The 23,743-nt window shown below is 44.1% G+C and overlaps 1 protein-coding gene across 4 annotated transcripts in view; it reads left to right on the plus strand.

The window, feature by feature from the left end:
- Rpusd4 (RNA pseudouridine synthase D4) overlaps positions 1-23,743 on the plus strand; it is a 45,733-nt gene that overhangs the window by 19,535 nt on the left and 2,455 nt on the right. For 2 of the 4 annotated variants that reach the window (XR_002388789.2, XM_021242814.2), the window contains exon 7: positions 669-788. The exons of the other annotated variants lie outside the window; for them this stretch is intronic. Coding sequence is in view for 1 of the 2 variants with exons in the window: in XM_021242814.2 (XP_021098473.1) it covers positions 669-788 (120 nt within the window). In the remaining variant the exon portion in view is untranslated. The remainder of the gene's footprint in view (positions 1-668; positions 789-23,743) is intronic. 4 annotated transcript variants of the gene reach the window in all.

Below are 23,743 nucleotides of genomic sequence, written 5' to 3' on the forward strand. Positions count from 1 at the left end.
ATCCCCTTCCCCCCTTAACATGACTGTCCTGGGAAGCTGTGAGGGTCCAGGAAAGGGACAGTGGGGTCAGCAGCCTTCCCAACACACAGCCTGGCAGGGGCCAGCTCTGCCCCAGAGTCCACGTCCTCTTTCAGCACTCTGGGAGCTATTACCATCTGTCCATCAGCAGCTCCTAGGAGCTGAGAGTGATGCCCTGGACCTATTTAGGCTGTGGAGCTAGGGGAAGAGGTCCTCACTTTGATGTGAGCCATAAGGTCAGGGAGGGAGCAGGAGGTGAGGGCTGCAGGGAAGACTGCTGGACATAATCTCCTCTCCCATCTCAGGCTTCTGGGGAAGATGCCAGCTTGTCTTTGACACCCCTTTTATCTCTCTGTTCTCTGGGGCCATTGTCCCTTGCCCAGCCTCTGCATTGCTCTAGGCAAAAATTTCAGCTGCTTATCCCAGCCTATATTCTTGGGGATTCATGGTGGCCTGACCTTCTGCCCATTTCATTTGCAGTTGATTTTAAGGGCCATGTGGCAGTTGCTTCACACACGAAATACTAATGGTGAGAGGTAGAGAAGATCGCCTCCTTGGAAGCAGGGAGTCCTGGTGTTGGGAAGGGGCTCAGAAGGCATGGAGCTCTACCTGCAATCACATGCTGACTTCTTATCCTCTCCTCCTGATAGGTACCTGCTAGGCCTGGCCCTAACACACCTGTAGCTGCAAGAGTCTTGCCAACTACTGAGGGGTTTCCTCTCCCACTGATGGGAAGAGAAGGTGGAGGAAGAGCAGAAGGGAGACAGAAGGTAGGACAGACAGGGAGTGGGCACACATGGCTATGGTAAGCACCTTGGAGTCCTCCTGAACACACACACACACACACACACACACACACACACACACACACACACACGGCCTCCTCCACAGCAGGCTTGAGAGGCTGCCAGCTCATCCTGGCCTAGATGAGGAGCCTGGCCTTTTTCCTGTCTGAAGTTACAGAATTTTCCAGAAATTCCCTGGGTTTCTTCTGGAGTTTTAAACCAAATTTGTCTTGTTCCCCTACTTCTCCAGTTGAGGGAGAAAAAGCTAAGGAAAGAAGAAATCAAGAAAGCTTAGAAGGCCTATGATTACAGCCAAGACTGGCTCTTCCTTTTCTCCCTCCTCCCACCTGAGTCCCTGAAAACTAATAGGACCAGTAGTTTCAATCTTGAAATTGAATATTGCCCACAAAGTACTTCTTAAATGTATGTTTATTTGAAGCTCCCAATAAAAAGTCTTTTGACTTTTTTATGCTTTATTTCATTTCTATTTTACAGATGAGGATTAGGAAGCCCAACAGGGTCAACTGATTTCCCAAGGTCATATCTATACAAAGCAGAACTAGGCAGCTGGGGATTTCGCTCAGTGGTGCCATGCTTGCCTGGCAAGAGCAAGGTCCAGAATTCGATCCCTGGTACCAAAAAAAAAAAAAAGAACTAGGCCTTGACCCAGTTCTAACTTCGAAACCCATCCTTTTAACCTGCATTTCCCCAGTGGTCTAGGAGGCCTAGAGATCTGTAAAATAAGTTCCAGTTATCTTCTTTCCAGGCTTCCCAGATCCCAACCAGGAACAAACAGGAGGTGGCCCCAAGAAAAAAGCCAAGTGTGCACTTAAAGCAGGAAGGAGCATCTATCTCCTCAAGAACAGACAAGCTGGCTGGGTTCACTAGCTGGCTGTGTCACAGTCCCTCTGGGCCTCAAGGTCCATGCTTCCTCTGTGTGACCTCATTAAATCTTCACCATAGTTCAGGAAGGAGAAATTCTGGAGATGAGGAAATGAAGTCTAGCAAATTGTTGTGGGTCCCCAGCAAAGAAACGAAGAGGCTGAGATTTGAGCTCACTTCCTTTTTTTTTTGGTAGGTCATGGATATTTATTTATTTATTTATTTTCCCATTAAGTTTATTGGTACATTTTTGGTATAAAATACAGTTACATTCATCATTGGGATCTTGTACCATTACATGAGTATCTTGGTTCTTATTTTTTTCCCCTTCCCTTGCCCTCTCTTCACCCCCTCCACCCTTCCCTATTTGCAAAGGCCTTGTTTCCATTTTTTTCCTCTTTTCATATTTTTTCCTTTCCCTTTTTTCCCTACCCCTACCCCTCCCAATTCCCCTGGTCTTTTAGACCTTTTCTTCCTGCTATACAATATCAGTTATACTTTTTTTTTTTTTTGGTACCAGGGATCGAACTCGGGTCCTTGCGCTTGTGAGGCAGGCAGTGGCACCACTGAGCTAAATCTCCGGCCCTAGTTATACATTTTTTAAATTACAATATTAAGATCTAGGAGACATTACCACAGATTTTACAGAACTTAAAAGGATATAGAAAGCATATTACAAAAATCTTTTTTGAAATAAATTTGACAACTTCTAAGAAGTACCTTGGAAGACAAATTAATGAAACTAACTCTAGAGGAAATATAAAATTTGAATAGCACCTATTAAAGAAAGTATATTCCTAGCTTGAAAACCTACCTATATGACAACAGCAGGCTCATAAACATTTTAACTGATAAATTATATCAAACAATTAAAGCAGAAAAAAGAAGGAACCCTTCTCCCCTCATTTTAGGAACTCAACATTGTGCTAATCCTAAAACTGGATAAAGATAATAGAAGAAAAAAGTATGAACGTAGATAGAAATTTGTTTAACAAAACAAACTATTGGAAGTCAGATCTGGCAGTATGTAGAAAGTGGTTTTGTTATAGAGATGGCAGTGTTGGTTCAGCATTGGAAGATCCACCCCCAAAAGTCATCATTTTAACAGAGGAAAGGGAAAAGCCATATGATCCTGTCACTAGTTGGAGAAAAAGTATTGGACTAAATTCTACAGCTGTTCATGGTACAAGCTATCAGGAGCCTAGAAGTAAAACAGAACCTTCTCAACAGATTAAAGACATGTACTCCATATTTTCAGTGAGATTGCCTTATATGAATGGAGAAGATACAATGCTTTCTCCTTAAGATGGGGAACAAGGGCAGATATGCTTACTCTTTATCTGACCATTAAACTTTGAAACCTAGTCCCCACCAAAATAGTCTGGCAATAAAATGACACAACTAGGATAGGATTGGCACGGCAGAAGCAAAATCTTTATATGTAGATGAAATGATCATCTACAGAGAAAATACTAAGAAATCTCTAGGAGCCCCTAGAACTTGTACTTGAATTTAGCAGGATTAGAAAACACAAGGTGTATATAAAAATTCAGGTCTGTGTATACTTGCTATAAATGAAGAACTGGATATTGAAATTTAAAAGTTATATAGGAGTACAAAGGACCTAGAAAAGTTAAAAACAAAAACAGTGTTGGAAGACGTTTAGTACCTAATTTTAAGACTTCTTCTAAAGCTACAGTAATCAAGGCAGTGTTGGTGTAAGGAAAGACATATAGATCATTGGAATAAAACAGAGAATCTAGAAATAGAACCACACATATATGGTCCACTGTGAGCTCACTTTCTTACCTACCACACTGTATTGCTGCCCAATTTGAGAAGCAATCCAAGATTCCCATTGCTTTCTCTAGAGAGGACTCAGGTCTCAGCATTAATCTTTAGGATCATAATCTATTTTTGCAGAGTCTGGAGGAGAATGAAAAGCAGTCCCAGTACTGCTGTACTACTTCAGTTTTGGGGAGAACTGGAAAAAGGAAAACAAAGAAATGGCATCAGCTTCTTCCTCCTGTGCACAGGGACCAGAGTTCCAAGCAGAACTTGTAGTAGCCTTGACTTGGGAGTGGCCAGACAATGCACAAGCAGTTAGAGCCCCGGGAATGAGGGTAAGGAGCCCCCAGCCTAGCTTAGAAGATTGCCTGAAAGTAGGGAATCCCCACCAAGATGGAGCTGGATGTGGGAGACTGCAAAGCACACTCTGTCCCATTGCTGATGGCTGCCAGAGGCCTTGGGATCCTTGAAGAGTATGGGGTGCTTGAAGCTGCTGGCATGAGGCCAGGGCTCTTTGGTTCCTCCTATGGTGGTGGTGGTGGGGGTAGGATCACAAGCCCAGGATACTGGGGTTAAGGGAAACCCCTAGATCTGACATTAATTTCTTTGTCCCCAAGTGGGAGGTGAGGTGGGGGAAGGTTGGGGTGGTTATGTCAAAAGTGCTTTCCTTCTCATCCTCCTAAGCACCTGGCATCACTCATCCCTGGGCATTTTAGCTGCCATCAGTGCCTGCTATTCTGTGCAGGGAGTGTGTGTGGGGGGGTCACAATAGGAAGGAGGGCATAGGGGACATCGGGGACTTTGTTCCCTGTGGCCACCTCCTAGAAAGGGAGGGGCAGGGGTTGGCATGGCCTGCACCCCATCTGGCAGGGAGCCCTGTGTCTGAGGCAGCAAATTAAGCTGTCCTCGCCTCTCTAGTATGAGTGAGGCATGGCAGCTGTGACAAGAGCTGTCAGTGCTGGTACCCTGTCCCCATAATCACTGAACAGGCCATGCATTCAGTTCACCTGGGAAAGACTGGCCAATGAGCTGGCCCTGAGCAGCTTGGGGGAGGGGGACATGCAGGAACACAGCCACCTTTGTGTGCACCTGGTCGGCGCTGGCTGTCACTGGCTGCTTCCTGCCAGAAGGGCTCCGTCCCTGTGTCTGTCCTGCCTGCCCTGCCTGGACTTGGTGAGACCAGGGGCAGGGGCCATGCCTGACTGTATACTGAGTGTTGCCCGAGGCTGAGTTTCTCTGGAAGGCTCATGCTGGAGGGGGTCCCAGGGTCCCCTTCCAGTTGTGAAGTGCCTATAACAGAGCAGACAGGAGGGAGCTTCACAGAAATGCAGGTGACAGCAGATGCCTTGGCAGTGTTCCCTCACCTGCTGGGCCCCCAGAGAGGAGCAGAACTTGCCATGGGCCTGGCCTTTCCCTGCCTGCAAGGCCTCCTGGGTGGTGTGGCCTGACACCCCAAGGGTGGCATCTGTCTGGCGAGGGAGTTCTGGGACCTGGGGTTCTGGGCCCTGGGGGCCTGGCCTAGCTCATTCCCAAACCATCAGGCCAGGCGGTGGCTGGGCAGCTGTAGACCGCTCTCCTCAGCACTCTGACTTATTTGAGCATGCTGCACTGTTTGAGCAGTAAAACCCATGCCTGCAACTGCTCTCTACCTCCTCTAATTGCCTTGTTATTTTAAGAAAAGTCCTCACCATCAGCTCTCTCACTTCCCTCTGCCCTGTCCTGAAATCAACCAGAATGAGCTCCAGGCCAGGCTTTGGGGGATACAAGAAGGGAAGATACATTTCTTCAACCTTGGGGTCTTTGGAAAAGGGTGAACCCCCCCTGTGGACCAGGCACATCCTGCTACCTCAAGTGACTTGGAGAATTTGAGTGGGTCCTTTGGACACACAAGACCTCTCTTCTGTGCTTAAGTGTCTGAACTGGGGGAGATGCAAAAGGAGCAGAGAACATGGTTCCTGCACCCAGGCCATGTAGTTGAAAAGACAAAGATGAAGAGAGGAGCCAGGAAGTGGAGCACGGCTTACACTCTAGGGGCCCAGGTTCATGCAGGCCAGAGGGGGGGTCCTGCAGCTCCATGTTCCTGATGTGTTGCAGGAGATGCACATGGTACGCTGAGACCACTTGAAAATGCAGTTCAGCTGAGAGAGGAGAGCAAGCCTTAAAAGATGCCGAAGAGGGCCAGGGATTTAGCTCAGCGGTGCTGCCGCCTGCCTTGCAAGCACAAGGTCCTGAGTTCAACCCCCGGTACCAAAAAAGGAAAAAAAGATGCAGAAGAGCTTTCTATGTGGAGAAAAGGGAATGGCCCCTCAGAAGAAAGAGCAGCATAGTTTACAGAGGGTCTGCAAGTGGTCTGGTGTTACTGCAGCATAGAGTCTGGGACAGGAAGGGGAGCAGCTGGAGGAGGCAAGGGGCTGGCAAATCGGTTAGAAAACTTGGACTCTGACCTCTAGGTGAAAGGGGCACAAAAGGGCAGTGGTCAGGGAATCCAGGGAGAGTGAAGGCAGGCAGAGTAGAGGCTCAGAGCTGTGGTACACCTGGGGTTTAGTCCTCTGTATTGTGCCCTTAGCCGGTAACCCAAGGAGTAGTCTCCAAGTAGCAGGTGACCCACTGCTCAATGCCAAAACACCCAGAAATCCTCTCTCTGGCTCTTCTTGGGTCCCAGGTCCCCACTCAACCCAGTTGTGTCCTGCATGCAATCCTGGAAAGAGCCTGGTAGGGTCCGTTTGGCTGGCAGGTCTTAGGGTTCTCCTTGTACTTCCCAGGGGCTCCTTGTTCCAGGCATCCCACAGACGACTTCCCCTCATGCTCAAGGCCGGCTCTGTGTGAATCCCTCCCAGACCTGTGACCTAGTCTGCTGTTCTAAGAGTGTTAGGTGCAGCTGGAGCCTCAGAGAGAGTGGGGAAGGCTTGGGGACCCTTCTAGGGTTTCAGTTGAAAGAAAGGGAAAGGAAGGAGTACTCCTCTGTCCCGACCCTAGAATCATAGCAGGGTCAAGCTCCAAAATGTGACTGTCTCATCCATCATCTCTGTTTGTTTGCCTCTGTTGTGGTTTTTTGCATTCTCCACCCTCTCAGTATTTATCCTTCTGCTATTCCAGCATATGAGGTGTGATCAAAATATACAGTGAATGTATAAATTAAATTATTGCAATAAAAAACACATTGCCACAAATCCCCCTCAGAGTGCTCCCCTTCACTGAAAACATACTAATCCAATCATTCTTGCCACTTTCTGAAGCAGTTTTGGAATCTTGTTTTGTCAGTGTTTTTACAAGGTGTGACAAAAAATATGGTGAATGCTGCTGCTGAGTACCGTCCAATAGAAATGCAGGCTCGTAAAAACAGTACAGTGTCCTCAACCACCTTATTCACCAACTCTGAAACCGTGTGACTGCTTCTTTCCCCTAAAGTAAAAATGACTGTGAAAGGTAGACATTTTGAATGGATTCAGGACATTGGGGCAGGTACAACAGCGCAACTAAAGACCCTCATGAAAGAGAACTTCCAGAATTGCTTCAGAAAGAGGCAAAATGGTGGAGTCGGTGTATTTCAAGCAAAGGAGGTTAACTTTGTGGGGGATTAATGCCAATGTGTCTTTTACTGTAATAAGAATTTGAACCTTCACCTTATTTTTTATTTTTATTTTTGGTACTGGGGGTCGAACTGGGGTCCTTGCGCGGAACCACTGAGCTAAATCTCTGGCCCATTCACCTCATTTTTTGATCACACCCTTATTTGTATTTTCCCTATCAAATGCCTGCTCCTTTCTGTTTACATTTTAGTCTTTTCTCTTCTGTTGCTGCTTCTCTGTACCTTTCCCCTCCTCCTTTTTCCTCTCTTGCCTTGGGCGGCCATCTCCATCTGTCTTCAGGTTAATTCCCTTCCCTCCTCTAGGTGGCAGTTTCAGCACCACCTCCAGCCTCCTTTTCACCAGGAAGAGTCCATGTTAGGTGAGGCAGCCTTTACAGGATTGCTGATAGGGTGCCCATGGGACCCCCCAAAACCTGTATAGGAGGCCAGGATGGACAGGCTGAGGTGGAAAGTGGATGGCCTGGCAGGGATGAGCCTTGGTCAGGGACACCAGTCCCAGCCTAAGGGACACACTTTGCAGAAACCTCAGGATAGGGGGCATAGTGCCCTTTTGTCAGGCATGGCCGTCAGGGGACTCTGTGAGGGCTTGGGGGCCTTTAACCCCTGATCTGTCTCCACCATTCATCCCTTCCCATCAAACAAACATGAAACATAAGGAGAAACTGAGGTAGCCCAGACCTCTCTTCCCTGGGGTTACTTCCCTCTACCAATCCTGTGTAGAAATGCTGAGGCCTCTGCCACTCCCAGGTTGGCATCAGGAGCTTGAGATGGTGCTTTCCTGTTAGGAGGCATGGAGGATTTTTTTTTTTTTTTGGTACTGGGGATCAAACTCAGTCCTTGTGCTTGGGAAGCAGGCGGCGAAACCACTGAGCTAAATCCCTGGCCCAAAGATTCTTTTTTTTTTTGAACTGGGGATCAAACTCGGGTCCTTGCACTTGTACAGCAGGCGGTGAAACCACTGAGCTAAATCCTCGGCCCAGCATGGGGGATTTGGGGGAGAGGACAAGCATTTCTGTACCCTGGGGTCCTGAGGTCCCTTGACCATTTCCACTGTGCCTTAGCTAGAGTCCAGGGTCCCCCCACTGCCTGGAAGGTCTGTGTGTCCTGCTGTCCCCTCTGTGGCAGGGCATAGTCCTCTCACCCACTCACCCCCTGCAGAAGGCACCAGGCTTATCTTCTTCCTAGCCCTCACCTGGGCATGGGCCCTTCCCCACTCAAGGCCTTGCACACACTCAGGGCTTCTCCCTGCACCAACATTGCCCCCTTGCTTGGTGTGGCGGACAACCCTCCTTCAGGTCAGGTCTGTGCTCTCACATCCTTGTCTTGGAGTCACCTCCAAGGCCCCTCAGGACTCCAGGTCCTTCTGTGTGGTCCACTGCCCTGCAGACCTTCATGTAGCCATTATAACTGAAGTTGACTCTGTGTGAAGCTCTGCCTTGGGCTCGGGGAGATGACTGAACATCTAGTGTGCCTCATGGAAGTTGGGTTTCTTCATGTGGTCCTTCATCTAGCTACCTTGGTAACCCTCCTCATAGAGGAAGAGACTGAAGGTCAGAGAGCTGAGAGTCAGCATGGGCACACAGTGAACCGTGGGATTGCCAGGATCTCGCTCCTTGCTGAGTCTTCCTTGCCCTCTAGGACTTGGCTTGAAGAGATCAGTACTGATTCCCAAGTACAGGTTGTGCTATGGCTGTTAAAATGCCAATTGTGTGCATTTATAAACGCCTCAGTTTAACAGACATTTGTGGAATATGTTCTCCATACCAGGTGTTAGATGAGTTTTGGGGAGATGATCTCAGCCAGTTTGGGGTGTATCCCTTGGAGTGTATCTGTCTGCCTCTGGGTGCCTAGCACTCTGGCCAGTTTCTGTGTTGACACCCAGCAAAGCGGAGGTAGGAGGGGCCTGGGTGTGGGATGTTCAGGGTGGGCTGTGGAGTGAGGGTGGGGGTGGAGGGAGACTGGGTTTAATGAGGTGACTGCCACTTGTAAATGAAACAGAAGGCGGAGCAACTTGTGTGAACTTTGACCTCGCCTGTCCATCTTGCCTTTCATCGGGAGCTTTATGAGCAGCCGAAGCACTCAGAAGGGACCCACCGCAGCCTGGGGGAACAGAAGGCTGAGCTGGATGCCCAGGCCCAGTGTCTAGAAGGAGTGTGTGTGTGTGTGTGTGTGTGTGTGTGTTTGTGCTCGCGCGCACGTGTGCGTGGTGTCAGTGGCCCTCCTACACTTCTGTTGTCCTTCACAAGACTTGTGGAAAATAAATGGGTTCAGCTAGGTTTGAGAGTATTGTTTAGCACTAGCATGCAAATGTAGAGAATGCAAATTCCCAGGTCCCATCCTCGGAATTTAAGGTTCAGAGGGTTTAGGTAGAGGTTTGGAAATCTGTAATTTTATTATTTATTTATTTATTTTTTTGTATATCCTTTTATTGGTACATTTTAGATGTACAATATAATGACATTCATCATTGGAGATATGCACCTTTACATACTCTCTTGGTTCTTATTTTTCCCCCCTTCCCCTACCCTCCCTTCAACCCCTCCATCCCTCCCTATTTACAAAGACTTTGTTTCCTTTTTTTCATTTTCTCATATTAAAGACATCTGTAATTTTATAAAGCTCCCACAGTGAACCACTGTCTTGGAACCCAAAACAATGCCAATTGGCACCAGGATCGATCATCAGCTGACTGGGGACAGGCAAAACTACCACTCCACTCACTGAGTGTCCTCAGGGACAGACAGTGCACAGAAGGGTTTTAGTCTTTGCCTCACTGAGCCCTCTAGATAACCCCGCCTGGTAATGATGTTATCCACATCTCAAAATGAGATCAAATCACTTGCCCAAGGAGAAACAGAACTGAGACCTGGAAATGGTTCCATCTGCCTCTAAAAGTTCTACTGTCAAGCAGATACCATCCTGTGGGCTTTATAGGCTTTCTATAAAGATAGCCATTAATATCCAGGCCTCCAATGTATGCCGAGAAATCATTGTCTCATTCCGTTCTAAATATTGTCTGGGGCTAGATTTGGACACCATGATTAAAGACAGCCCTACAGGACCAGAAACACCTGTCTGTCTTATTTGTGATGGCATCTTCAGTGCCTAGCACAGGCCAGGTAAACAGGAAGTGCTCAATAAATGTATGTCAAATGGGTAGGGAATAATGTCAAACAGAACAAAATAAAAAGAACCCTCAATACAAAGTCTCAGGTAGTCCCATCTTTCATGTACACCTCTGCATGTCACACAGAGTATTTCCTTCCTCTCTGATCAGAGGAAGTGGGTTTGGTTAAAGGGTCCAGAGCAACCTATGAGTAAGAGGAACAGCTCTGGGAGCAGAAGGTGATGCCCCTTCCCTCTGCCTTGCAACCTCCCTCCTGACCCACCAGGGTTGGTTTTAATGGGGTCCCACTTGTTTGGAGAGGGTGGTCTCAAGAGCAGCCCATGCCCAGAGTCCTGAGCTCTGTGTGGTCCATGGCTTTATGCAATGAGTCAACAGCGGACTGGGGATTTAGCTCAGTGGTTCCAGCGCCTGCCTTGCAAGCACAAGGTCCCACGTTTGATCCCCAGTACCAAACAAACAAACAAACAATGAGTCAACAGCTTTGTTTAATCTTACCAGTCCTTTATTCATCCAAAATTACTTATTGAAAGGAATTATTTATTGATCACATCTGCTTTGCCAACCACTAGTTGTTGTTTTTTTTCAGTACAGGGAATCAAACTCAGGACCTTGCACTTGCCACGCAGGCAAGGTGCCACTGAGCTACATCCCTGGCAACCACCAGTGATATAAAGTAGAAAAGACACAGTTTGTGATGTTAAGAAACAGGTGCCTAGGAACTGATGGAGGCAGGAGGAACAAAGTGTTGAGGGCTTGGTATTTTTCGGCCTGGGAAGAGAAGGCTCAGAGTGGCAGAGGCTAGCAAGGAATGTCACCATTGTTGTTAAGTAGAATCATAGTGTGTGGGGGAGCCCCAGGACCTCTCCACTGAAGATAGTTGAAGAGAGAGGTAGATGTGAGGCTCTGGGTCAGTGGAGAGGCCATTGAACCCTTTTGGGCAGTGATGTCCTTTCCTGCTGAGGTCTTGTAGAGGATGAACTCCATCTGCTGAGAAAGGTGGATGTGAAATCTTCCAACCTGGATGTTGGTTGTTTTCAGGGAGACTCCACATCACCCCAGAACAACAGGCTTAACCCAAGGCTGTCTGCAGGCTACTAGGACTATGGCCACCCTACTTTTGGGCCACTCCAACATTTCAGTTTAGGCCCTAGAAACAAGGTGTCCATTCACCCAGTTAATGCCTCAAGCAGGGGTGACATCAGGAAGGGCAGCATCTGTGCACTCTGGCAGGGACTATCCCTGGAGAGGTGATGAGGAGAGGAGTGTCTCAGAGGAGAGGAGGCAGGGAAGAGCAGAGCCTGGGGCCTCTGGGCTGTGGTCAGAGCAGTTGCTCTGGTGGGCTGTGGCTAACCCAATTCCACACAGCTGAGCAGAGACTAAATAAACAGAAGGGAAATGGAGTCTGGACCAAAGAGGAGGTAGGCAGATGCCTGCCTCTCCATATCACACCAGCAGCCTGGCCTTGCAAGGACTGCCCCAAACCTTCAGAGTCCTGTTCTGGGTCAGCCCAGGGCAGGGATGTTTGCTTTTTGCTTTTCTCCTCTCTCTCTCTCATCAATTTTATTGAGAATTCACAATATAAAACCCACCCATTTAAAGTGTGCATTTCAGTGGTTTGTAGTATATTCAAAGAAGTGTGTGATTATCACCATAACCAATTTTCTTTCCCTTCTTTCTTTTGGGGGCAGGGGTTGAGACAGGGTCTGTCTATGTAGTTCAGGCTGATCTTGAACTCACTGTGTAATGCAGGCTGGCCTCCAACTCATGGCTATTTTCTTGCCTCAGCCTCCCGAGTGCCAGGATTACAGATGTGCACCATCATGCTGGCACCATGATCAATTTTAGAATATTTTCAATACCCCTAAAAATAAACATATCTTAGCCATCACCCCTAGTCCACTCATTCTATTACTATTCATCTACTTTTTATTTCTAAAGACTGGTCTATGCTGAACATTTTATATAAATGGAATCATACAATATATGGTCCCTTTAGACTGGCTGCTTTCACTTAGCATAATGTTTTCAAGACTCATCCATATGGTGGCACTTATTAGTACTTCACTTCTTTATATTGTTGAATAATATTCCATTGAATAGTATGCCAGCTTATTTATTCATTCATTTGGAGTGGACAAATGAATGGATATTTGAGTTAATTCTACTTTTTTGGATTTTATAAATGATGCTGCTTTAAACACATATGTACAAATTTGTGTGGATAGGTGGACAGGTGTTTGCATTTCTCTTGGGTCCAGAAGTGGAATTTCTGACTCACATAGTAAGTCTGAAAAATTGCAAAAACTAAAAATTTTGTTTTGTAGAGACTACTCTGTTTTATATTGCTGCCAGCAGTGTATATTGGTTCTGATTTTTTTACATCTTCACCAACACTTTTTATTATTTATCTTTCTTAAAAATTCTAGAAATCTGTCCATTTCTTCTGTGTTTTCCATCTTGTTGGAGTATAGATTCTCAAAGTAGGTATTGATGATCGTCTGGATTTCTGCTGGGTCCATTGTAATTTCACCCTTTTCATTCCTAATTGCATGGATTGGGGCCTTTTCTTTCCTTTTTTTTTTGATAAAGTTGGCTTAGGGTTTGTCAATTTTGTTTATTCTTTTGAAGAACCAACTCTTGGCTTCATTGATTTTTTTGTATTGTTCTCTTAGTCTCCATTGCATTGATTTCGGCTCTGATCTTTATAATTTCCTCCCTTGTATGAGCGTTGGGTTTGTCCTGCTCTTCTTTTTCTTTTTCTTTTCCTTTTTTATGGTACCGGGGATCGAACTCAGGACCTTGCGCTTGCAAGGTAGGTGCTGGAACCACTGAGCTAAATCCCCGGCCTGTGCTCTTCTTTTTCTAGAAGCTTGAGGTTCAGCATCAGGTTGTATAATTGAGCTTGCTCTGTTTTCCTCATATGAGTATTCACTGCTATGAATTTCCCTCTCAAGACTTTTCATTGTGTCACATAGATTCCGATATGTTGTATTGGCATTGTCATTTAATTGTAGGAACTGTCTGATTTCTTGTTTAATTTCCTCTGTGACCCATTGGTTATTCAGAAGTGTGTTGTTCAGTTTCCATGTGTTTCTGAAATTCTTGCCATTTCTTTTGCTATTGATCTCCAATTTCATCACACTATGGTCTGATAATATACAGAGGATAACTTCAATTCCTTTGCACTTACTTAAATATGTTCTATGAGCAAGTATGTGGAGAATGACCCATGTGCAGCTGAAATGAATGTGTATGCTGATTTTGTGGGGTGGAACGCTCTGTAAACATCTGTTAAGTTCATTTGTTCAAGAGTTTGATTGAGTTCTAGTATATCAATGCTTATTTTTTATGTAGTTGATCTATTTGTGACAATGGGGTATTGAGGTCCCCCATTACTATTGTATTAGTGCATGTATGATTTTTCATGTCCTTTAGTATTTGTTTTATATAGTTGGGTGCACTAGTGTTTGGTGCATAGATATTTATGATTGTCATCTCTTCCTCTTGGATTGTTCCTTTTACAAGGATATAGTGTCCTTTGTCTCTCTTAATCAGTGTTGGTTTGAAATTCACTTGATCTGCAAAGAGGATAGGTACTCCTGCTTTTTTTGGGGTTCCTGTTGCATGGAATATTGTTTTCCACCCTTTAACTTTTAGTTTATGAGTTTCTTTTTGAATGAAGTGTATTTGTTGTATGCAGCATATTGTTGGATCTTGCTTCTTGACCCATTCTGCCAGTCTATTTCTTTTGATTGGTGAATTGAGACTAACATTGATGGTTATAACTGATATGTATTGACTTATCATTGTTATGACTTTTTCTTTATGTTGAATTCTCCCTCTTTGCCTTTAGTTTCTTGTTGAGCCTGATGGATTCACTGTGCTGGGCTTCCTGGGGTTGTGATCCTTGTTGTCTTTTCCTAGGATATTGTCTAAAATTTTTTGGAGTGCTGGTTTGGTATTCATGAAGTTCCTAAGGTGCTCTTTGTCACGAAGGTATCTTATGGAAAACACAGAAGAAGTGAACAGATACCTAGATATGTATGAATTACCAAAGTTGAACGAAGAAGACCTAAAATTCTAAACAACCCAATATCAATCAATGAAATTGAAAACATAATTAAAAACTTACCAACTAGAGGCCGGGAATTTAGCTCAGTGATTTCGCTGCCTGCCGTGCCAGTGCAAAGACTCTAGTTCCATCCCTGGTATGAAGACAAAACAAAACAAACTTAACAACTAAGAAAATCCTGGGTCCTAATGGCTGTACCGCTGAATTCTACATGGCATTTAGAGAGGAACTACTGCCACTACTGTTTAAACTCTTCAATGAAATTGAAAGGGAAGCAATACTCCCAAATTCATTCCTGGAAGCCAGCATCACCTTGATCCCCAAAGCAGAGAAAGACCCAACCGAAAAAGAGAACCATAGGCCAATCTCACCAATGAACACAGATGCAAAAATCATTACTAAGATACTGGGAAATAGAATGCAGAAGATCATCAAGAAGAGCATACACCTGACCAAGTGGGATTCATCCCAGGGATGCAGGGATTGTTCACCATACACAAATCAATAAATGTAATACACTCTATCAATAGAACCAAGGAAAAAAACCATATGATCAACTCAATAGGTGCAGAAAAAGCATTTGACAAAATCCAACGCACATTTATGATAAAAGCCCTACAAAAAATTGGAATACACGGTCTCTACCTCAATCTGATAAAAGCCATCTATGAAAAACCAACAGCCAATATCATACTAAATGGTCAAAAACTGAAATCCTTCACACTCAAATCAGGAACAAGACAAGGATGTGCATTATCACCACTTCTGTTCAGTATAGTCTTGGAAACAGCCACGGCAATTAGACAAGAGAAAGAAATAAAAGGAATAAAGATAGGAAATGAAAAAGTCAAATTGTCATTATTTGCAGATGACATGATACTCTATATAGAAGACCCCAAGAGCTACACCCAAAGTCTTCTAGACTTAATAACCAAATTCAGTACAGTAGCTGGATACAAGGTCAACACACAAAAATCAATAGCTTTCCTTTACACAAACAACAGACTCACTGAGAGAGAAATAGGGCAAACAATTCCTTTCACAATAGCATCCAAAAAACTGAAATACCTAGGAATCAACCCAACAAAAGAAATTAAAGACCTCTTTTCTGAAAATTATAGCACTCTGAAAAGAGAGATTGAAGACGATATCAGAAAATGGAAAGACATCCCTTGTTCCTGGGTAGGAGGAATCAACATTGTGAAAGTGGCCATACTTCCAAAACTGCTATATAAATTCAATGCAATCCCAATTGAAATCCCAGCAACATACTTCATGGACCTTGAGAAAACAATCCAAAAATTCATTTGGAACAAGAAGAGACCTAGAATAGCAAAAGCAATTCTAGGCAACAGAGACATGGCTGGGACTATCACAATCCCCAATATGAAACTATACTACAAAGCTACTGTGATAAAAACAGCATGGTACTGGCAAAGAAAGAGACCCGAGGACCAGTGGAACAGATTAGAAGATGCAGAAACAACTTCAGAGACACTCAGCCACCTCATCTTCGGCAAAGGTGCCAACCACCCTCACTGGAGGAAAGATATCCTATTTAATAAATGGTGTTGGAAAAACTGGATTTCAACCTGGCAAAGATTAAAACTAGACCCATATCTATTGCCATGCACTAAACTAAGATCGAAGTGGATTAAAGATCTTAATATTAAAAAAGAAACACTAAACTTTCTGGAAGATAAGTTAGGTAGAACTCTTGAAAACACTGACATAGGAAAAGACATTATGAACAAAACCTCAGTAGCACAGGAACTAGCACAGAATCAGCAACTGGGATCTCATCTTATTAAAAAGCTTCTGCACTGCGAGAGAAATCACCAACAGAGCTAAGAGACAACCTACAATATGGGAAAAAATTTTAGCACCTGTACCTCAGAAAAAGGACTACTATCTAGAATATATAAAGAACTTTAAAAAATCGGACTCCCCAAATTCAAAGACCCAATTCAAAAATGGGCATCTGAAATGAACAGACACTTCTCAGACAAAGAAGTAGAGATAGCAAATAAACATATGAAAAAATGTTCAACATCACTGGTCATATGAGAGATGCAAATGAAAACAATGCTGAGATTCCATCTCACCCCAGAAAGAATGCCTGCTATCATGCAATCAATCAGTAACAAATGCTGGCAGAGCTATGGAGAAAGAGGAACACTGCTGCACTGCTGGTGGGAGTGTAGACTGGTGCAAACAGTGTGGAAATCAGTATGGAGATACCTCAAAGAACTAGGACTGGAAGTACCATTTGACCCAGCTATTCCCCTGCTGGGTATCTTCCCCAAAGAATTAAAAGAATCATACCACAGTGATATATGTGCACCCATGTTCATAGCAGCACAATTTGTAATAGCCAAAACTTGGAAGCAGCCCAAATGCCATCAACTGGAGACTGGATAAAGAAAATGTGGGTTTTAAAAAATAAAATGGAGTACTACTCAGCCATAAAAAATGAGAAATTAGAGACATTTATTGCTAAATGGATTCACATTGAGGCGATACTCTTAAGGGAAATAAATAGGACACACAAGTAAATACTGAATAGTTTCTCTAGTGTGAGAAACTGAAAGTGTCAATAAGGACTAAAAGGTATAATAGATAATGTCAAATAGGAAGAAAAGGGACAAAGGGGAAGGGGAAATGGCCAGGGTAGGGGAAGGAAAAGAAGGGAATGGAATTAATATGAGAAAATGGAAAAATGGAAACAAAGTCTTTGTAAATAGGGAGGGATGGAGGTGTTGAAGGGAGGGCAGGAGAAGGGGGGAAAAGTAAGAACCAAAAGAGATTATGTGAAAGTGCAAATTTCTAGTGATGAATGTAACTGTATTGTATACCTAAAATGTTCCCATAAAATTAATTTTAAAATTCTATACTTCCTGGTGGGTGTAAAGTGCTATCCTTTTAAAATTGGATCATTTGTCTTTTTATTTTTTAATTATAAAGATTCTTTATACTCAATTATTTTATCTGATGTGATTTACAAAACTATTCCCATTCCATGGGTTGTGTTTTTATTTTTTATTTTTTTGTGGTGCTGGGAATTGAATCCAGGGCTTTCATACCGAGCTACATCCCTAACAATCCTCTGCCCACTTTTGGTTTTGTTTTGTTTTTGGTAGTGGGGATCGAACTCTGGTCCTCACACTTGCACAGCAGGCAACAAAACCACTGAGCTAAATCCCTGGCCCTCTCCGCCCACTTTTAAAAAATTTGAGACAGGGTCTTGCTAAATTGCTAAGTTATCCAGGTTGGGCTCAAACTCATGATCCGCCTGCCTCCTCCATCCAGAGTTTTGGGATTATTGTTTTCACTTTTAGGGGAGGGGGGCAAAGTCTTGTTATGTAGTTCAGGCTGGCCTTGAACTCACTATGTAGCCCAGGCTGGCCTCGCAGCAGTCCTCTTGCCTCAGTCTCTAGTGCTGAGATTATAGGTACATACCACTATGCCTGGCTCTTTTCACTTTCTTGATGTTATTTTTTGAAGCCCAAAAGTTTTTAATTTTAATATTGTTCAATTTATCTATTTTTCCTTTTGTTGCTTGTGCTTTTAGAGTCACAGCTAAGAAAATCTTACCTAACTCAAACTCACAGATTTATACTTTTTTAAAGAATTCTATGTTTTTTTAAAAATGAGTTTTAGTTTGAATTGTGTTTGTATTTTGATATGTGTGTGTGTGTGTGTGTGTGTGTGTGGTCCTGGGAACTGAACCCAGGGCTTTACACTGAGCTATATTCCGAGCCCTGCCCCCCTATTTGAGACAGGATCTTGCTATGCACTTCAGGCTGGTGTTGAACTCACTATGTAGCCCAGGCTGGCCTTGAACTCACAGCAGTTCTCCTGCCTCAGCTTCATGAGTTCTGGGATCACAGGTGTGTACCACTACACCTGGTGCTATTTTTAAATTTTTGATATGAGGTCTTGCTAAATTGCCCAGGCTGGTCTTGAACTTGTAATTCTTGTGTCTTAGCCTCCTAGAGTGCTGGGATGATCAGTGTGTGCCATCATGCCTAGCTTGAGTTAATTTTTGTACACAGTGTGAGGTAGGGGTCCAACTTCATTTGTTGCATGTGAATATCCCGTCATTCCAGCACCATTTGTCAAAAGGCTCCCTTTCTCTTTACACCTTCTTCTTCTCTTACCTAGCTCCCTACCCCAGAGCCTCAATGAGCCATGAGACTTTGGCAAAGCCACTAGAGTCTCAGAGTCCTCATCTTATCATGCCTAAAATCTGTGCGACAGGGATCTCCATACTCTGGTCTCAAAAGACATGCTGTGAAGAATAAGCCAGGTAATGGGGGAGGCTGTGGATAGGGCATGTGAGCACTTATGGTACTACATGTGGCACCCTTTGTTTGATGAAATGACAGGATCTATACTTCCATTGTCACTTCTGTTCTTCAGGATTTGGTGTGTATACCCTTGGAGATATGATTCTTTCCACTTTTAATGATTTTGTACCTTCCTCAGCCATAGAACTTCCTTTATATAGTGGTACCTCAATACCAGAATCATGGACAGAATTAAGTTTGTGAGCCAAGGTACCACTGTACTTTGTTTTTAGTCACTTAGGCATGAGGGTTGGGAGCTTTTTGCTTTTGTTTTTTCTCAGTATCTTCAATGTGTCCAGATCACTCAGGGGCAACTTTAGTAAATTAAAATATTGTTCCTATCAGTGAGAGGATTCTTTTCTTTCTTTCTTTTTTTTTTTTTTTAAAAAAAGCAGGACCAGGGATTTAGCTCAGTGGTTCTGCTGCCTGCCTTGCAAGTACAAGGTCCCAAGTTCGATCCCCAGTACCCCCCCAAAAAAGATTTAAAAAAAAAGCAGTAGCAAAGTTTATTTGAAAAAGTAAAAGTGAAGAGTGAGAGAGAATCTGGCTCTGCAGAGTGAGCTTGGGCTCAGTAAAAGAGGAAAAAGCAAGATAAAAGTACACCCTAGAGCCAGGGATTTAGCTCAGTGGTTTCGCTGCCTGCTGCACAAACACAAGGACCTGAGTTAGATCCCTAGTACCAAAAAATACCCAAACAAACAAACAAAAAGTACACCCTAGAGGATATAGGGTGAGCTATCATGAGGAAGACCACAATAGCAAGCTCTTCTTGGCATCTGTATCCTTTTATGCTGTCCAAATCTTGAGGAAGCCCATGAGAACTTCTATGTATGGGTCCTGAGAGGTGGACTGGGATCCTATACCTCAGGCTAACATCAAGTCTAGACATCCTGTTAACCGTCTGCTCAAGTTTTCATGAGAAGTCCACATGCAGGGCTTTGGGAATTGTTCTGAGCATGTGTTCCAGGATCTTGTAATTAACAGGTCACACCTACTCCCCTCAGCCAGGTTTGGCACCCCCTAATCTCCTATATAATTTCTCCTTGAGAGATGCAAATCCCTGTAATTCTTTAGGGGGTGCTGAGGGGATGGAGGTCTCTGGTCTTCCATAGCTTCTTCGAGCTGGAGGGGACTATGGACCCTATTTATGGGAGATTATGTGCTCTCCAACTACCTTGAGGTGCTGTGGCTCACTGGCTGGGTTAAAGAAAGAAAAACTTGTCAGAAAACAACAAGAAAAGAGTTAGTGACCATTGAGCTTCATTATTAGTCCAAATACAAGAAGCAGGTCAGGTTTCTACCCTTCCTGTAGCCACACTGGAGTCTTGCTTTTTGAAGAGAAATAAAGAATCTTCCAGAGGCTCACAGGAGTACCTTTCTCCTTTTGAATGATCTTGTTCTTCAGATAGTTCAGATAGGACTGACTTTATTCTGGAAAGATGAATCCTAGTATCTTTCCTTGCCACTTTTACTGCAGTGAGTATGGCAAAGATCACTGAGAAGGGGTCCTTCCATTTTGGCTTTTATTGGTCAGTGGGTGTTCCCTCTCTCCAAGTTTTTACAAGCACTTGGTCTCCATGACAGACAGTAGGTGGTCCTCCTGGGCAGGAGCTGTCAGGACTCTGTTCCCATACATTTGGATAGCCTGTTGTACTTGGCCCAGATTAGTGAATTATTGTAAGAGCCTTGTGGTCTCTGAGTCTACTATCATATCAGAGAATAGAAATGGCCTCCCATATAACATCTCAAATGGGCTCAAGCTTAGCCCACTTTGAGGCATGTCATGAACCCTCATAAGCACTATTGGCAGCAATCAGAGCCAGGACTCAGATATCTCTTGGCAAAGTTTTTGCCAGAGGTTGCTTTAGGGTCTGGGTTGGCTCTGTCTACTTTTCCTGAAGATTGAGCCCCACTTCCCATGTAGGATTTTTATAGCTTGTCACTATGTCCTTTGAGGAAGGACCAGAATGGTTCCTCAGGAACTGGGAATAAGACTAAGCCCTTGAGGGCCTATAGGGCTGTCTTTCTTGCTCCTCTATCAGCCTTTTGATTTCCCAAGGAGACTTCAGACATGTCTCTTTGGTGCCCTTTACAGTGCATGACCATGACCTGCTTGGGAAGATGGGCTGCCTCTAAGAGTTGTAGAATTTCCTGCATGTACTTTATAGGTGGTTGACAAGGCTACTTCCATCAATGAACCACACCTCCTCACTGTTTTGGAGGGGCAGCTCACTGATGTCCTTCCTGCTTGTATAGGTCTGGGAGATCACTGGTTCACAAGAGTGGCTAAGTTCTGGGCCTGTACCCATCAAAGAAGCAGGGTTAATAGTAGTGCAGGGTTTTTGTGGGGGTTTTTTTTTGTGCCGGAGTTGGAACTCAGGACCTTGCACTTGTGAGGCAGGTGGTGGAAACCCTGAGTTAAACCCCTGGCCCTAGTGCAGGTTTTAGAATAACCTCAGGGATGTCTAAGAGCATGATTTGATACTTGGTAAGCTGTTCCCCTCTTAACTACAAGTAAACTTTTGTCTCCAGAATAGTCTGACCTAATGGGGAGTCAGGGCTTCTAGTCTCTGTCCAAAGTTAACTTTGCAGCTTCCTCTGTTACTGCAGATGTAGCTGCTACTGCAGAGTGCCCATCCAGCAGCCACTCCATCTAACCTTTTTGAAAAGCATGCCACTTGGCGGGGTTCATGTCCTAGCCTTTCCATCAAGACTTCCAAAGCAATTCCTCTCTTTTCTGATAAATAGAGAAAGAAAGCTTTGCTTAAGTCAGATATTCTCAGTGCTGGAGCCTGAGTAAGGGCATGTTTTATTTCCCTAAAGGCATTGTCAGTCAATTTTGTCCATTCTACGTGCTCAGGCTCAGGGCCTTTGATAGCCTCATATAAAGGCTTTGCCATTAGTCTAAACTTAGGTAGCCAGATCCTACAAAAGCCAGCCATCCCCAGGAAGGAATGAAGCCATTATTTGGTGGCAAGAGCCCTAAGATCACAGATAGCCTGAATCTGGTTCCTAGACAACTGTTGCTCCCAGGTGTAAGACTATATTGCAGATAGTGAACTTTTTGGAGGGATATCTGAGCCTTTTCTTTGGAGACTTTATATATCTTCTTAGCTAGAAATTTGAGAGTCTGTACAGTGTTATAGTTAGATCATTTCTGAGTTGACCTACAAACTAGAGTATCATCTACATACTGTAGGATGGCTCCCAGTTTAAGTTTTAAGTTTCTCAAGTCTTTTTCTAGGTCCCCAATCAAAAAGGTGAGGCCTGTCTTTAAACCCTGTGGGAGAACTATTCAAGCATATTTCTGCTTCTCTCTTGAAATGGGATTTTCCTATTCAAAGGCAAACAGAAAGTGGAAGTCTGGATGTAGGGGCATGGAGAAAAATGTGTCTTTTAAATCTAAAAAGACTTTAAGAGCCAATTAATATCCCATGGAATTTGGGAAAGAATTGTGTGTGGATCTGCCATTAGAGGATGGATTGGAGACACTCTCATTAATGAGGCAGAGGTCTTGTACCATCTGATATTCTCCTGAGGTCTTTACTACAGGGAGAATGGGAGTATTGTAAGGGGACTCACAAGGCTTCAGAAGGCCACATTTGAGAAACTTGTCTATGACAGGCTGGAGGCCTTTATGTTCCATTTCCTTGATGGGATATTGCTTTTGGTTAGGAAACTGGCTGGGGTCTTTTAGACTTATAACTACTGGCATAGCAGAATTTTCCGTACCAGGTATTCCATTATACCATGCAGCAGGATCCACCTGTTGGCTAATTTGGTCAGGAGATCTGATGTAGTTCTAACAAGTAAAATTTGTTTTGGCCTTAGCTAGGATGAGAATTTTCCTCGGTTTTGCTAGTAAATCTCTTCCTAGCAAGGGAGTAAGATACTGTGGGACAATTAGAAACTCATGGTTAAACATTTGGCCTTCAAAATGATACATCAAAGGAGGAGTAAAGAATCTCTGACTAGGGGGCCCCTCAAACCCAATTATGGGTATAGACCTAGAGGAGACTTTTCCAGGGAAGGAAATCAAAACAGAATGAGTGGCCCCTCTATCAAAAAGCAGTCAAACTGGCTCACCTGTGATGTCTAAGATTACCCAGAGTTCCTCAGAGGAGGTATTGTTGTTCATGGACAGGGGCATTGCAGGTTCCTCTGGGTCTCTTCAATTGCCAGAGCAGGAGAGGATTATTTTCTGAGTGAGAGGATTGTGCTTTGTTCAGAGAGGCAAGGAAAGGTAAATAGTTCAGGAAAAGGCATCTGCTGTATGTAGTAGTTTGGAGGTAAGTCTTAGAGATTCCTTGGGCTAGGACCCTTTGGTCCACTTTCTCTTAATCCTCCTCCTGACTATCCACTCCATCTGCCAATCAATTAGATTACTTTCACCACTAACTATGAGTTATTCAAATAAAACTTACAGTCTAGTGGGAATCTGGACTTGTGACAGATTGTAGATGGGACATGACAAGAATTATTCCCAGATGACTTACAAATCTCTAAGCAGATGATCTAGAACTTTGTTTTTGTTTTAGGAGGTCTGCAGGAGACAAAGGTTGAAAATGAGCACTAGCCCAAGGACTGGTCCCATAGTCTTTCTGTTTGCTGTGGGCCTTGGCCAAGCTACTTTATCTTATCAAGGCTGTTTCTTGATTGATACAACACATACATCACAATTAACCTCCCATAGGTGGTTGTGAGGATTAATGAGACAGTTTCCATAAAGGACCTGGATCATAACTTGAATAAAGTATGTGTTCCAGTCAATGGTGGGTAGTATGATTTTTTTCAGACATGTTGACTTTGGCTAAATCATCCATGTTTGGATTAATCTTCTTTGGAGGTGTTATGGTTTGGGTCTAGATGCCCCCCCAAAGCTTCATGTGGTCATAGGTGGGTGAATCTAGAGTGTGTGATGCTAGGATTAAGGGTGTGTGAATACTAAACCATTACACGTGAGTGATTGAGTGATTGGTTTGGCACTGCCCTAATCCTGGTAGTCTGAATAAGATAAAAGGAGCAGAAAGAGACTGTTAAGGTCTCTTGTTGCTTTTGTGGTCTTCCATCACCAGGAATTGTTGCCTCCCTTGCTGCTTTTGCTGCCTTCCTCCTCCATGAACTATTGTCCCT

Source organism: Heterocephalus glaber, unplaced genomic scaffold (genome assembly GCF_053883595.1).
Source record: "Heterocephalus glaber isolate CG9 unplaced genomic scaffold, H.glaber_assembly_v1.0 deba00001446, whole genome shotgun sequence".
NCBI classification, from domain to species: Eukaryota; Metazoa; Chordata; class Mammalia; order Rodentia; family Bathyergidae; genus Heterocephalus; species Heterocephalus glaber.